Source organism: Emys orbicularis, chromosome 18, assembly GCF_028017835.1.
Source record: "Emys orbicularis isolate rEmyOrb1 chromosome 18, rEmyOrb1.hap1, whole genome shotgun sequence".
NCBI lineage: Eukaryota > Metazoa > Chordata > Testudines > Emydidae > Emys > Emys orbicularis.
Window position 1 is genome coordinate 11,839,505 of NC_088700.1, and position 14,426 is coordinate 11,853,930.

At 53.4% G+C, this 14,426-nt stretch overlaps 1 protein-coding gene across 1 annotated transcript in view; it reads right to left on the minus strand.

Moving 5' to 3' along the window:
- Positions 1 to 2,251: 2,251 nt before the first annotated feature.
- ASS1 (argininosuccinate synthase 1) overlaps positions 2,252 to 14,426 on the minus strand; it is a 78,950-nt gene continuing 66,775 nt past the window's right edge. Inside the window, exons 14-16 of the mRNA XM_065418794.1 lie at positions 10,371 to 10,527; positions 4,188 to 4,253; positions 2,252 to 2,469 (exon numbers count right to left, since the gene is read on the minus strand). Of these exons, the coding sequence (XP_065274866.1) occupies positions 2,415 to 2,469; positions 4,188 to 4,253; positions 10,371 to 10,527 (278 nt within the window). The 3' untranslated portion in view covers positions 2,252 to 2,414. The remainder of the gene's footprint in view (positions 2,470 to 4,187; positions 4,254 to 10,370; positions 10,528 to 14,426) is intronic.

Here is a 14,426-nt window from a genome sequence, read left to right on the forward strand (position 1 = left end):
ATTTGCAATAGCAATGCTAATGAGGCTTTCTAGAGCGCCGCTCTGGATGGGACTCGAATGCAATATGGGTCAGATTTTCCAAAGCACTCAGCATCCGGCAGCTTCCATTGTGCTACTTATGGTCCGATTGCTCTAAAGAGATCAGCACCCAACGTCTAAAGTCTGGGGCTGCCTCTTGCTGTGTCCGTTACACCAGGAAATGACATCCTGGAATAGCACACACGGTGTTAAACACCACTTAGCGGTCTGGGGCGAGGGCTGCCATGTTTAGCGTCATGGTAGTTCACTGTGTTCTAACAGGGTGGCATTTCCCCATCGTCGACAAGACCAATCTGTGGAGTTCTTTAATGTTTTTTCAGATGATCCACTGGGTGTTGGTGATGTTCCTGAACTGCAAAAGTTGAATCCATATTTTGCTCCAACAGCCAAATCAGGTTGTTTTCAGATTGTGTGCGCGTGCAGGGAGGGGTTTTATTGTAAGGATACAAACCAGAGTAATAGGGTTGGACTGTCCCATTGTGCTTTGGTCACTCACAGCATCCCAAGTCTGTTTGGTAAAAACCTCTTAAGGGATCAGTGACCATTTCAAGAGAAGCTAGTCCAAGGTTCATCCACCTGCGCAAATAACATTATACAGCATTGGAAAGCTGGTGGCTCCAGCTTTCTCACAGTGCTCGGCGATTTTTTCTAACGATGGTGGGTGATGAGGTATCAGATCGTGAAACTACATCCGTAGGAGTACACCCGTGCATACTCTGCAGCATCTCCTTGTAGCATGGCCTCCAAGCCTATGCCCCGGGAAGCTAAGGGGGCTTAGCACCGGGCAGGCTCAAGCCCTTGCACTCTGACTCTGACAGGCCCATACAGCACAACAGGAGGTAGCGCGGCTGAAAATGGGCGCCGGTGAGATCAGCGAGAGCTCTGAAGGAGCCCACATGAAAGGAATGGTCTCTAAGGAAGGATTTTGGAAAGAGGAGGGCTTGTTCCTGGAGCCCTGGCCATGGTCATTTTTTCCCCCCTGGCCCGGGACATGGCATGGTAGGGGGATGGCGGGAGCATTCAGGGAGGAAGTTTGGAGGACAGTAGCACATACAGGTGCAGGGAGAGAGAGATGTCGGCAAGGCAGAGGGTTGAGTGGCAGAACCCAAGTGAGCTCAGCCCAGCTGGGTGAACATCAGAAGTACGGTGACAAAGCTGTAGTCACCTAGCAACTTACTATGCCCCAGCCACCCAGAACGTCATGGTGAGAGCTGGGCTGGAGCCCAATTCATTCTGTTCCAAACACACAGTCCCTTCCCCCTGCACACCAAGAATTTCACAAGATTCAGCCAAGGATTGGGCATTTATATGGAGCCTGAGACGAGCCCAAGTGAATGAAAAATTCCGGCAGGGATAGTAAACCTCCTGCAGCAGAGCTTAAGCCAGACTCTAACCATGAGAGCCCAAGATGAGCCCCAATACGGTGGCAGATTGGCCAACATCTGCTATTGTGGGGTTCAGACACCTTCCTCGGAAGCATCTGGTCCTGGCCACTGTCAGAGACAGGACAGTGGATGAGCGGGACCTTGGATCTCATCCAGTCTTTGTTTCTATCTTGCACTTCAAAGCAGGTTCGGTCAGTTTCACCTCCCTCTCCCCAGCGAGCGGTGTTCACGCTCTGCCACAAGGCTGCCATGTCAAGGTTGCACCCGGGAATGACTGTATCTCAACAGCCCCCTGCCCCCAAGAAGATAAAACCTCCCTTTGAAATTGGAATTTAAATAAAAATCATCATCATTAGGAACAGAACATTCCTTCTGGGCTCAGATTGAGTAAAAAAAAAAAAAAAAAAAAACTTTTAATTAAACAAACCCTAATTCTGACCCTTTGGCACTCAAGAGGATAAGAGAGAAACAATGACATCCCCTTAAAAATCAAAAGCAGTGTAGCAAGGATGGGAGTTTTGCTTCTCCATCCTCGGTGACCTTTTAGCATTCAGCCAAGGAAGAAGCAGGTAAGTGGATTGATGGGTAGATTCCCTCTCCCCCTTCCCACTCCAATAAAAAGGTACATACTGGGACAAAAACGCGTGTCCTTCAGAGGCACTTAATCCACTGCAAACCTCACAAAGACTGGCTCGAGGAACAGTTTGGCCATCTAAGTGCAGGAAGAACAAACAGCAACAATCAAATAATAAAACCCTACTCGGCGTAAAGAAACAAAAAACTGGGTTATTTTAATGTCTTTTTTCCCTCCTCTCCTGCCTGACCCCTTTTTATTTATTCCATTTCACTTGCTGCGGAAGCCTTGTAACAAAGCCATCACCTCCACGCCGACTCCGGGAGACGAGTTACAATTATAAATTACCAACACAATTAGTGCGAGCGCTTCGAAAAATTAGAAAGGGGTGTGAGAGCCCCATGCGCTATTGATTGCTATTCATTCTGCTTTGCGGCGACCTTGCTCTGAAGACGATGATATTCCTTTAGCCTGTAAACCAGATTAAAAAAAATAATAATTGTAAATTAACAGGAATAACACGCATTTCGATTCAATTAATTTAGGCGGCATGAGGGGGTGTTGGGGCAAGCGTTTGTTAAGGCCTGTAGAGTTTGATTTTTTTTTTCCTGCCCGCTAGTGTAATTAATTGATATGGGGGGGGGGGGGACATTGTGCATTATTGTGGAGAACAAAGCAGTTAACAGGCAATGGAAAAAGAAAGAGCCCATTATGTAAATATGGTGTGTTTCACAGCATTCAAGGGGATGTACAGGGCCTGGGAGAGAAGTAAAATACAGAGACTGGAGGAAGCTGTAAATAGCCAAGGCTCCTGTTCCTGAGATGCTCTGTAATCGCTCATGCAGGCCATGCGGTCCAGGTTGGACTGGAGGCACTTGAGTGACCTCTGAGAGGGTAGCGATGAGCGGGCGGTTTTCTTCCTGCCCATGGTCTCATCTACTGCCTTGGGACGGACTGCCAGGGCAGCTCAGCTTCCAAGGAAATCAGGCTCCGTCCCCCTTTTAACTCGGCATTAGATGCAGGGGTTGGTGTCGAACACCACCTGGTGTGTCTCAGGCCACGTCTACACTGCAATCGGATCGCTTCAGTCACCTCTAGCAGGCTATGTCTGCACTGCAGTTGGAGGGGTGATTGCAACGCGGCTTAGCTTACCTGGGCTAGCTTTGCTGTAGCTAGCCCAGCTAAGGCTAGCAGGGAAAACGAGATGGCCCAGACTCCAGCCTGGGCTAGCAACCAGAGTACACACCCAGGGGGACCAGGTGGGCTTGTGCGGCCCATGCTGCTATTTTAATCTGTGCTAAAGCGAGTGCAGGTATGTGCACCTGAGCTGCAGTCATGCCACCAATGGTAGTGTAGACACAGCCTCAGCCCCAGCTGGCTAGAGGTGAGTGAAGTGGACTCTAAGGTGTTGGCTGACTCAGCTAGCAGCAGTCATTGGTCTGTGTATCTGTCCCAGTGCTAACCCTCGCGTGTAGACAAGGGTAAACCAGGGTTTGCACCAGTTGAGCTAACGGGGGTTAAACCCCAAATACAAGCCAGGGCAAGCCCCGATTAGCTCGCCTGGACAGAGCCGGGACTTGTGCCAGGGTAAATGGTACCCGCAGGTGGGGTTTGCATCGGGACAATGAGCCCAAAGGCTTGAGTGCACCAGACACGAGGCCTCAGGGTGTGCAAGCCCCACACAGGAAATGCCTCCTGCAAACCCCAAATTGGAGACATCGGGGGCAGCTCCTAGGAAGGGTGAGCGCAGGGCCGAGTGGGGCCCAGAGAGTGATACAGCCAGGCTGCTGCTCTCTCTCCAGCACTTGGTTAAGGAGAAACAAGCCAGTTTTCATTCCTGTGCTCAGAGAGCTGACTAGTTCCCATGTGGCTAAGCATTTGGAACTGGCTGTTCTAAGGCTCTCAGGAGACAGCTAGTGGGGGGAAGATATACCAGGGACTCATGCGGGGAGGGGGATCACAGTCCTTGCCGGAACAAGCCACATACCGCCTCCCCTGGCTGATCTTTGACCTATGCTCCCAATGTCTCCTGCCTCCCTGGGAGGGTTCTTGGCTGGGAATGGGAGAGAGAAGCTCTCCATGCACCAGCGTCTGCAGGGGTCTCTGGCCCGCTACCAAGCCCACTCCAGCGGCTCACCGCACGCTGGGCCCACCTGGAAATGGGACGTCCATGCTGGGGCTATACAAACCTAAGGGAGTTGATGTTGATGAATCCAGTAGCATCAGAGGGCTCATAGTCACCTTGTACGTTCATACTGCAAAAAGCAGGGGGGAGGGGGAGAGGAAAAACAGACCATTAAAGATCAGGACACCCCTGGCTCGGCAAATGCAACCAGAAAGAGGAGCTGCAAACTGCACAAGGCTGCCTTTTATCTCCTCCGCCTTGGGAGCGATGCAAACTGCCAAACGCCAGGGTCAACACCTAAATAAGTGACCTGATTTTCAATCTCCCATTCTTATCTGGTCCCTGTCAGCAGAGCACGCACAGCTCAGACGCTTGTAATGTAGTTACCCTCTAGACTGCCCTGGGCATCAGGGCATGGCTAGCATCCCCACCGTGCAGGCCCTGAGAGGCTGAGCGACTTCCTGCAGGTCACAGAGGAAGACTATGGCGGAGCAGGGAATTAAACTCAGGTCTATCAGCTAATGACTTAACCCCTGGCCTCTTCAGTCTGTGCTGAGCGCCCCCGCTTGCTAGCAGTGCCAACGGGAGTGGTGGGTACGTAGCATTGTGAAAACAACCAACTCCCTGGTTCAAGGGCCTTCTGTCAAGATTTAGGTGCCTGGTTTTTTACACACCTTCCACCTGGTGGATACAGAACCCCTTTGGAGCAAGGATACCAGGCAGAATTCTCCTTCAGAGCGAGCCATGCGCAGGGCCGAGGTCCAACATCACCTCGTCCCGATGGGGTAGGGGAAACGTTATTGGCCCTGCTTGTCAGACAGGGAAACTGAGGCAGAAGTATCCCGAATGAAGAAATGCGTGTTTCCCTCACTGTACATATAAGTAGTAAACGGGATCCTCGAGACAGCAGGGCAAAGAAATGGCAGGAGACAATGAAAATTTGCATTTCAGCAAACATGGGTGAGAAGAAAGAACACGGAGCCTCCTTCACCACCAGACTCCAGGTTGCCTTTTTTATTGTTTGAATAAACTTTGCTTTGAGGGGTAACCCTCGGAAGAATCCACTTCAAGGGTAACAGGACTATAAAAGAAAGGGGCAGAAAACCCCCAAGTACATTCTCTCTCTCTCTCGCTCTCTACAAAAGAATCAGCCATTTGACCTGAGAATTTGGTCAGCCATTTGCTGACCGGCTCCTGGGGTCAGAGCTGCTGGACAAGGACTATAGGTGTCCAGACCCTCAGAGTGTGACCTGCATGCTGGGAGGCTGTTGTGAGCAGCCCGGATTGGAAGCTAGAAGAGCAAAGCATTGCGAGGCAGCCAAGGTTGCGGGGCAGGCGGTGACACAACTGCTCGCTGGTCTGGATTGCACCCGAGTGTGACAGCTTAGGAGAAGGTCATGTGAGAAAGTATTAAAAGCCTTACTATAGTAGGGCCATACCACAGCTACTGCTCTCCCCCCCCCCCCGTCCACAAGGCTTGTTACCTTGTTAAAGGAGGATCTTAGGGTGGTTTGACATGATTTGTTCTTGACAGAGACATACACGAGCACACATACAGTAAATGCAAGTTTGCACCTCCTAAAAGCATGTATATATGCACATGCATCGCACAAGTGTGTAACCGTGCACGTGCAATGCTCGTGTGAGCAGATAACCTGGGCCCTTAGCCTGGGCCTCACCCAGTAGAATACAGCAAGTCTCATTATTCGGAGAGTCCTCTGGAGGGGAATCCTTCCCCTTCCTCCCAGACACTGACTTTTCCTGCACTGTCTGGAGCTGCTGGATGGTCTTGACGGAGGTGGAAGCTCTTGAGCCTTCTGGAATTAGTAAAATGGAGCTGGAAGTAATCCCTGGCTCCTTCCCAGCCTCCCATGGAAAACCAGTCCAGGCCTGAGCCTCCTTCTGAGGCAGCACCTCCCTGAACCATTTACCAACGCAACCGCCACGTGCTCCACGATCCCTCACCAGGAACAGAGGCTCCAAAGCTCCACAAAGAGAGAACAGCTTCAGCCCCACAGGAATTCAAATCCAATCGAGTCAAGAGCTCTGCCTTGTGCTGCCCCTCTGGCGGGCGCTCACCGAAAAGCACCTCCCCTCATGGCGGCTTAGGATACGGCCCTTTGTTGGGCTGAGTAAATTCAAATTAATTATAGAGCAAAGGGAAGGGGGGACCCCCCCACACACACAAAGTTTGCTGCCCCAAGGTCTCCGACTCAACCTTTCCCTTCTCCCTCCCTGGTAACTTTCTTCCACGTCTTGAAAAACAGGCACAATTTACTCTGCCACGTGACTGGCAGGAGGCCCCTTACCTTGAGTCACGCACTTTAAACGCAACCCTTTTAACCAAACGGGGGAGGAGGGTGAGAGGGGGGCACAGTAGGTGGCCTTTTCCTCCTCTGAAGTTTCCTCCCTACACGCTCCGGCCATGAGCCCCCTTGTCCCCCACCGACAGAAACAGCATCCTCATTTTCTACCAATATGGCCCTAAATGCTAACCACTCCTCCCCTCTCCCCAGCCTGCGTCCCCACAGCTCAGTCTGCAGTTCCCTCTCCCCAGCTTCTCTTCCCACCGTCTCTCCCCTCTGCCACCGCCCCGTCTGTCTAGATCTCTCCCGTCTCTCCCCTCTGCCACCGCCCCATCTGTCTAGATCTCTCCCGTCTCTCCCCTCTGCCACCGCCCCGTCTGTCTAGATCTCTCCCGTCTCTCCCCTCTGCCACCGCCCCGTCTGTCTAGATCTCTCCTGTCTCTCCTCTGCCACCGCCCCGTCTGTCTGTCTCTCCCCCTCAATCTTCTCTCTCTCTCTCTCTCTCACACCCCCCCTCCCACTGTGCACCCGTTTTCCTTTCTAATCCAAGCCAAGCCTGGCAGGTTCCCATCTCCCCATCCAGTCCTCGACATTCCCGTTGCACTGCTACTCAGGGAGGTTTCATGCTGAAAGGACTGGCAGCTTCTGTAGAGTGTCCTCACCTCACCCCCACTGGGCAGCACTAAAAACTAGAGGTCGGACAGCACGACAGCAGAGTTCAAAGACTGAGATTTGGCCAGGCTGGGGTCCCCTGCGCCCCAGGCACACCCCAAGGCCTTGTCTGCAGCAGGGATCCCTGGGAAATCAGCCGTGCTTGGACTAGCACTAGTGGAAGCACTTAGTGTAGACCACGTGGAGGGGGTTTCACCATGCACCCCTAGCCCTGCCCCGAGCAGGGTTCGCTAACAGTGGTAAAGATGCCCGAGCCCCGTATGCACTAGTGCGCTCCCTGGCACAGTGACATCGGTGCTGGCACAACTAGCGCCAACCTAGGGCACGAGGCTCAGGTCCCTGTGCTAACTTGACCATAATGCCTGTTGATTTTAACACAAGTGCTGGCCGAGTTAGGGCTGAAAACCAGGCCCAGGAGACACCCAGCCATACCCTCACCTGGTGCAAAGGGGTGAAGCGCCGAATGAAGGCAATGAAACAAGGCCCACGAAAACCAGCTGGGAATCTGGCCCATTGGCTGCCGCCGACTTACCCCAGCTCGGCATCTGGCCCCCCTTTTTTTTTTTTTTAAATCCTTGCCCTTTAATGCCACAATATTAAATTTAAAAATCCCCCAACCACCTCCAATCACAACAGCCAAGAAAACAAATCCCAACCCAGCTAGCTTCCTGTTTCCTGCCATCCCCCCCAAAACACGGCTCATTTCTCAGAAACTGCAAACCTAAAAAAAAAAAAAGAGTTTACAATGATTTTACCTCCCCTGACGGGCTACAGAAAAACCTCTGTGCTTTTATTTTTGCTCATTCGAGTGGTTCTGACCTGCTCTATAATTACGTTACTTTCTACCTACTGTGCAGAGGCATTTCCACGCGGTTCTACCTCTCACAGCTTTCTCTCGGGTTCCTGTGACGCCGTCACTCAAAGGCTTTCAAACCAGCGATGTAGAAATCAAAAAGAAAAGGAAAACGCTTGACGACGCAGTGAGAATAAGTGCCCCTGCTTTTCTCTCCCTCTCTCTTTTTCTCAGTCCCACCCCCCTCCATCCGCTATTTTTTTCTTCCCTCTTTTTTTTTTTTAAATATACTTTATTCATTTAATCTCTACGACTGAGAACGCAAGGCATAATGAAGGGTTGGGATGGATTATTAGGAGCTGTTGATTTCGAGGGGGAGGGAAGGAAAAATGCCAGAGAAGAGAAAGAGAGAAGATAATTTGACATTTACTCCGACTGTTCTAAACTGGTGCGGGTGTATTTATGGCTTATAAAGTGTTTAGAGAGATTGAAAGGAGCTGGGGGGGGGGGGGGAGGAGGAGGGAGAGAGAGACGACAACATAAAGAAAAGAAAAAGTGTAAAAAAAAAAAATATCGACTTCAAAACAAAACTCGCGCTTTAATTTTATACTCGGCTGGGGAGTTAAAGCCGGGCCTCTCGCAGCTGCATGTGTTAGTACCAACTTGGATGGCATCCTAGGGGGCCCCGGGACCCCATATACGCCACCCAAATGCCTTGTTTTAACTCCCCGATCCTGCCCCCCTCCCTCTGCCACGCAGCCTGGATCCCCAGCCATCCTCGAGGCAGCCTCGGTGGCAGGAATTGGGCGAGAGCTTCCCAGCAGAGCTCTCAGGGAGCTGCAGCCCTTGGTGAAGCGCTTCTGTTTGCTCATGGCGTGGCCAGCAAGGCCGTGCAGTGAGTGTCGCCTTCCCGGGAACAGTGGATGGGGCTGGGGACACAAAGGAAAGGCCCCTCCAGCTTCACTCCTCCATGGGGCTATGCCAGGCTGGCTGACTAAAGGGATTTGTAATGCAGTGGCCTGACCCAGGCAGGTCTGTTACCAAAGCTCAGAGGGGTGAAAGTGTCGTCCCCACTACTCCCCATCTGCCACTGGTTTCTAACACGCCCACTGCCACAGTATCCAACTGTCAATAATACCCCACCCTAACCCTGTGTGCCCCCTCAGAGCCTGGCATCAATATCACCCTTGGGGCCCTGTGCCCCCTCAGAGCCTGACATCAATATCGCCCTTGGGGCCCTGTGTCCCCCACAGAGCCTGGCATCAATATCGCCCATGGGGCCCTGTGCCCCCTCAGAGCCTGGCATCAATATCGCTCATGGGGCCCTGTGTCCCCTCAGAGACTGGCATCAATATCACCCAGGCCGTGCCATGTGTCTCCTCAGAGCCTGGCATCAATATTGCATGCCCTGCACCCTGCGTCTCCTGACAGCCTGGCATCAATATCATCCCTGCCCCCACCCCCCACCCCCTCAGAGCCTGGCATCAATATTGCCCTTGGGGCCCTGTGTCCCCCACAGAGCCTGGCATCAATATCGCTCATGGGGCCCTGTGCCCCCTCAGAGCCTGGCATCAATATCGCCCTTGGGGCCCTGTGTCCCCTCAGAGACTGGCATCAATATCACCCAGGCCGTGCCATGTGTCTCCTGACAGCCTGGCATCAATATCATCCCTGCCCCCACCCCCCACCCCCTCAGAGCCTGGCATCAATATTGCCCCTGCTCCACTCTGTGCCCCCTCAGAGATGGGCATTAACATCACCCCCTGCCCACCTGTGACCCATTGAAGCCGAGTGGGTGCATGGTCCATTGGAGAGCTCAGAACTGTGTCTACAGGAACACACTGGCTCAGTCATTAGGGGGAGCAGCCACCCGTGGGGCATGGAGCCAGCCTGCAGATCCAGGCAGCATCCTGGAAAGGGCACCTAGATGGCCGAGGCATCAGGAGTTGAACGGCCCTGGGTAACGGAGGGAATTGCCTATGGCGGTATGAGCCAGCTTTGGGTACCACAGTGCCCTGGGGGCACCAAGACTGCACTGCGAGGCTCCAGGCACAGATTGTCACCCCCACCCATCCAAACAGCAACCCTGGACATCAGCTCGAGCAGGGCATGAAGACAGGAGCCCCGATCACCAACCCTGTGTGGCGGCAGCTACCACTACTGCAGTGGGCATTTTCCCGTCCTTCTTTCTCCCAGCCCGGCACCCACAGCCCCACTGGGCGCGGTTATCTCAGAGACGAGCCTCCTAAGACACCAGGACCCACTATCCCTACACTCTGGGGAGCTCAGAATCTGGGTCTCAGGTCTGCAGCTAGGACCCAGCTCCACCTTAACTAACACCCAGGCCTGCGGAGAGACAGCAGGACAGGAAAGGACAGAGGAGAGACCCCCACACCTTGGCAGAGCTGCCTCCCCCAGAGCCCCAGCTCGTTCTGATCCGTGCACCGAGGGTGAGGCTCCCCAGCTGGCCACTTACCTCACAAGCTGCTGATTGTACAGGGACCGCGGGGACTCTCTGCCCAGGATGTAGACCTGGCCCTTGAAGGCAGACACACGCACCTTCCCTTCCACCATCTCCTGGGATTTGCTGATGCAATGGCGGACGTAGTCGCACTCCGGGCTGTACCAGAAACCTGTGGAAAGAGGGAGAACGGAGAACCGGGCTCAGTCCATGCCACGGCCAGCACTCACCTTCCTTCCTCGGCGTCTCAGAGGAGAAATGCAGAGAGCTAGTTTGAGTGGCAATGCCGAGACTCTCCGGGCACCAGCCGATAGGGCTCCGACACTGTAAATCCAGGAAGGAGAACTCTATGCTAGTCACTAGTTCATCCTTCTGTGGAGGAAACACAGTCCAGTACCTAGAACAGGGGATTGGGAGCTGGGACTCCTGGGTTCTATTTTAGGGGGTGCCACTGACTCACTGAGTCCATGAGCACGTCGCTTCACCGCTCTGTGCCTCAGTTTCCCGCCTTTCACAACGAGACTAATAAAATCGACACCATAAAGGGGGCTATGAAGATTCCTTATTAAAGCCTCTAAAATGCATCAGGGTCCTTGTCTGGAAGGTGCCTGGCAGGGTAAAGTATTCTTATCAAATGCACCCAAAAAGGAGCAACAGGAGGCGGGTCACCTGGAGACAGACAGACCCTCTTCTTGAAGCAGATGGTAAATGGTTTCCCATGACCAACCGATAGCACCACAGTTCCCTTGCAGCCGGGCGGGATGGGGGCAGCACAGATAGGACAGGCGCAGAGGGCCAGGAAGGGAATCGAAACGGGGCGGCCTTTTGGGAAGGCCAGGTGAGTTCCTTGGAGTGGGGAGAGAAGGGAAGGGTGGGTGATTGTGGGGGGCAGTGGGGAGAGAAGGGAAGGGTGGATGATTGGGTGCGGGGTGACATGGAGATGGTGGAATTGGGAGCAATGCTTCAAAGGGTTAATCCGAGAAGGGGCACGATACATCTCTGTGCATAGACAGGAACCCACAGCCGTTTCCAGTGGTAACCCTAACCCCCACCCCACCCCGACACGGATAGCTGATCACCCCCACTTACAACACCCTTTCTGCTCTGGAACAGATACCCCTCGACAATGGACAGGTGGAGAGGTTACTTCAAAGCCTGCCCCACCAATGGCTGGGCCCCTGGAGCCTGGCCAGCTCCCATCCCCTTTATCTCTGAGCCCAGCAGGATCCCGGCAGACAGCTCCAGTAAGATAACACTGGCAAGGGCTTGACCTCAGGGGCTTTATCAGGCAGGAGGATCAGGGCCCATATGTCCTGTGCCCGCTCTCAGGTAGACTCAGCTCCCCCGGCCCTTTCTAGAGTAACACTGCTGCCTGTCACTCGCAGGGCGCAGGCATCTCTGCTTTCCTCTGCTGTCCATGGAGCGATGCTACAGGCACGTCTGTCTGAGACTTGATTGTCACAGGCACTCTCACCCCTCTCCTTGGGGACTCGCATCATTCTCTGCAGTCCCGTGAAAGCGGCCAGGGTAGTTTTATTCTCCCCTCTTAGCAGATTTCACAGGACTGACTGGAAATGGGGTGTTGTGTTCTCTCTCTCCGTGCTGTTCACGCTGCAGGGCGGACCGCTCAGGCGCCCCCCTGTTCTCTGTCTTATCTGCAGTGGCGTGAACTCCCCCGTCCTGTCTGGTCAGCCTCCCTCAATCCTGAGCCACAAGGATGCCTCCAGAACGGAGGAGGAGATTCAGTCTCCGGGGCCGTTCAGTTCTTGGCCTCTCTTGGGGCTGCCCCGTCAGCTTTGGACACGACTCTGCTATAAACTGGGCTCAGACCCACCAAACTCATTTCCCAGGAGCCACCAGCCAGCTGTCAAATGGGAATGCTTTTGGCCGCAACGGACTTGGGCCGGATTTGAACAGGCAACCTGGAGATGAAAGTCTAGGCAGGTCTCTTTACTACCAGTCATGACGGCCACCAGCTCCTAGGGCGGTACCAATCAGTCAGCTCCATTTTCATGCAGGAGTCCTGGGGTTGATTGCAGGGCCGAGGCTCTTGCTCCCAGGGGCTGGGAGAGGGAAAGAAGTATTCAGGCTCTTGGGGGCAAAGAAGAGGGTGCACAGCACACAGGGCCACGTAGGAGCTCAGAAGGACGTCCCAGCAAAGCCTACTTGACTGGAGGGAAAGTATGTGGGGTGAAGTTTTGGATGAGTTCATCAGTTCTCAGCTTGCTAAAGGAAACGGTTTTCACTCTTAGAGTCTCATCTCCAAGGCTGCAGCTCAGGGCAGCGTCCAGCAAACTGCAGGACTTTAAGCCTCGGTCTGAACCAAGCCTTAGTTTTTGGGTGGCTCGTGATCACAACCTGGCGACCAGTAGAGCGGCCTTTGTGAACGCGTGGCCAGTTCAGGAAGAGGAGACAGCAGCAGGAAGAAACCACCACTAGGAGGCCTCATGCCCTGCGCCACTGCTTGTCGGGGCATTCTGAAGGGCACCATGCAATAAGTGATCTGGGAATGAGACTCTGTGGCATGCTTTACCGGACATGGCACAGAACGGAAACGCAGGGTAAGGAAGGGTTGTAGACGGCCTGGCTTGAGAGCGGCGAGTGGCACAGTATGATATGGGGAGGGTTAGTGCCATGTAGCTTAGCATGGCATTGTGGGGTTTGGGATGGGGCAGCTTGGCATGGCACAGGGTGACCCAGCAGCATTTGGTGCTGCATGGTTTAGCATGACACTGTGGGGTCTGGATGGAATCCAAATACTGCAGAGAAGAGAGCGCTCCAGTCCGCCTGCTACTCCATGGGCCAACTCTCGCTGGAGAATGAACACGTGCTCCTGCTCTGTCTCCTCTCCCGGGTGCTGGGCTGCCCTGTGGCTGGCTGGCAAGTGGGCACGGGGGCTCCCCAAATGGAGACGGTGTCCACAGCTCAGAGCCTGGCACTTGTGTGCCTCTCTGCACTCCTGCGGATGGGGAGAGCCTCAGGTCCTGCCTGCCTGCCATTCCTGTGCGCTGTCCTGTCACTAAGTGAGCTAATTAGCCCATTAAGCCCCCTGAGACCTAGAATAAAGACAGGGAGATGGGGAGAGAGATAGTGGGAGAAAGAAAGATTCTATTTAAGCATCTTCAGTGATCCAGAAGTTTTATCTCTTTAATCTTTCTCTGTGCTACCACACAGGTGCCCTCTCAGCTTTCCTTTCCCAGCTGGTCTTTGGGGACTCAGGGTGGAAGCCATTCAGGAAACAAAAAGTACTTTTTCTCCTCCTTCTTGGCCTCAGAATTGGGTTGGATCAATTCAGCCAGAGCAGTGGCCACTCTCTAAACTCCATGAGTCAGGGTACTATCCACCCCACCTGCACCCGAGACTCCACGGACACCGCTCAGATGTTTGTCTCCTGGCAGTATTTTGCAGATTTCTACTGAGATATGGATTTAGGGAAGGGCTGGGAGCTAGAGATATTCCTCTTGGTCTGTTATTGGCCAGTCATCACAAAGGTGTAGCGCGTGTCTCCAGGACAGGCTGATGTTAATACATCTCCATTAGTTATCCTGCAGTGGGGACATGCATGCTCTGATATGGCTATTACCCCTTCTCCTGCCTGCTATCTCACATGCTTAGTCTCAAGGAGCAGGAATCCCAAATTTTGCTGGATTTGCAGCGTTGCTCTGGCCCAGTGATATAGCTTGGTCACTCGGCTTGCTAACTGAATGACAGCCCGTACTGCACCAGCAGCCCTTGTGGCACCCCAATGATGAGCAGTCCAGGAACAGCTTTGTTCCACCACCCAGTTTTCTTGGGCAATAGTATTTTGGTCTGTTTATCCCGCACAAATCACAGACAGACCTGCAGCCACCCCACTGGGGTATGAGTCTGTCAGATCTCACAAGCTAAGCAGGGCTGAGTACTTGGATGAAATGGAGACATCCTGAGTGCTGTAGGAGTTAGTACTGGTAATTTGATAGGTGGCTCTCTTCTCTCTGGGTCAGTCCAGAACCAATACCCAGACTACTGGGCTTCTGAAGATGCCATCTTTGAGTTGAGCTGTGAAAGCAAGGTTCTGACCATGTCTTGCTG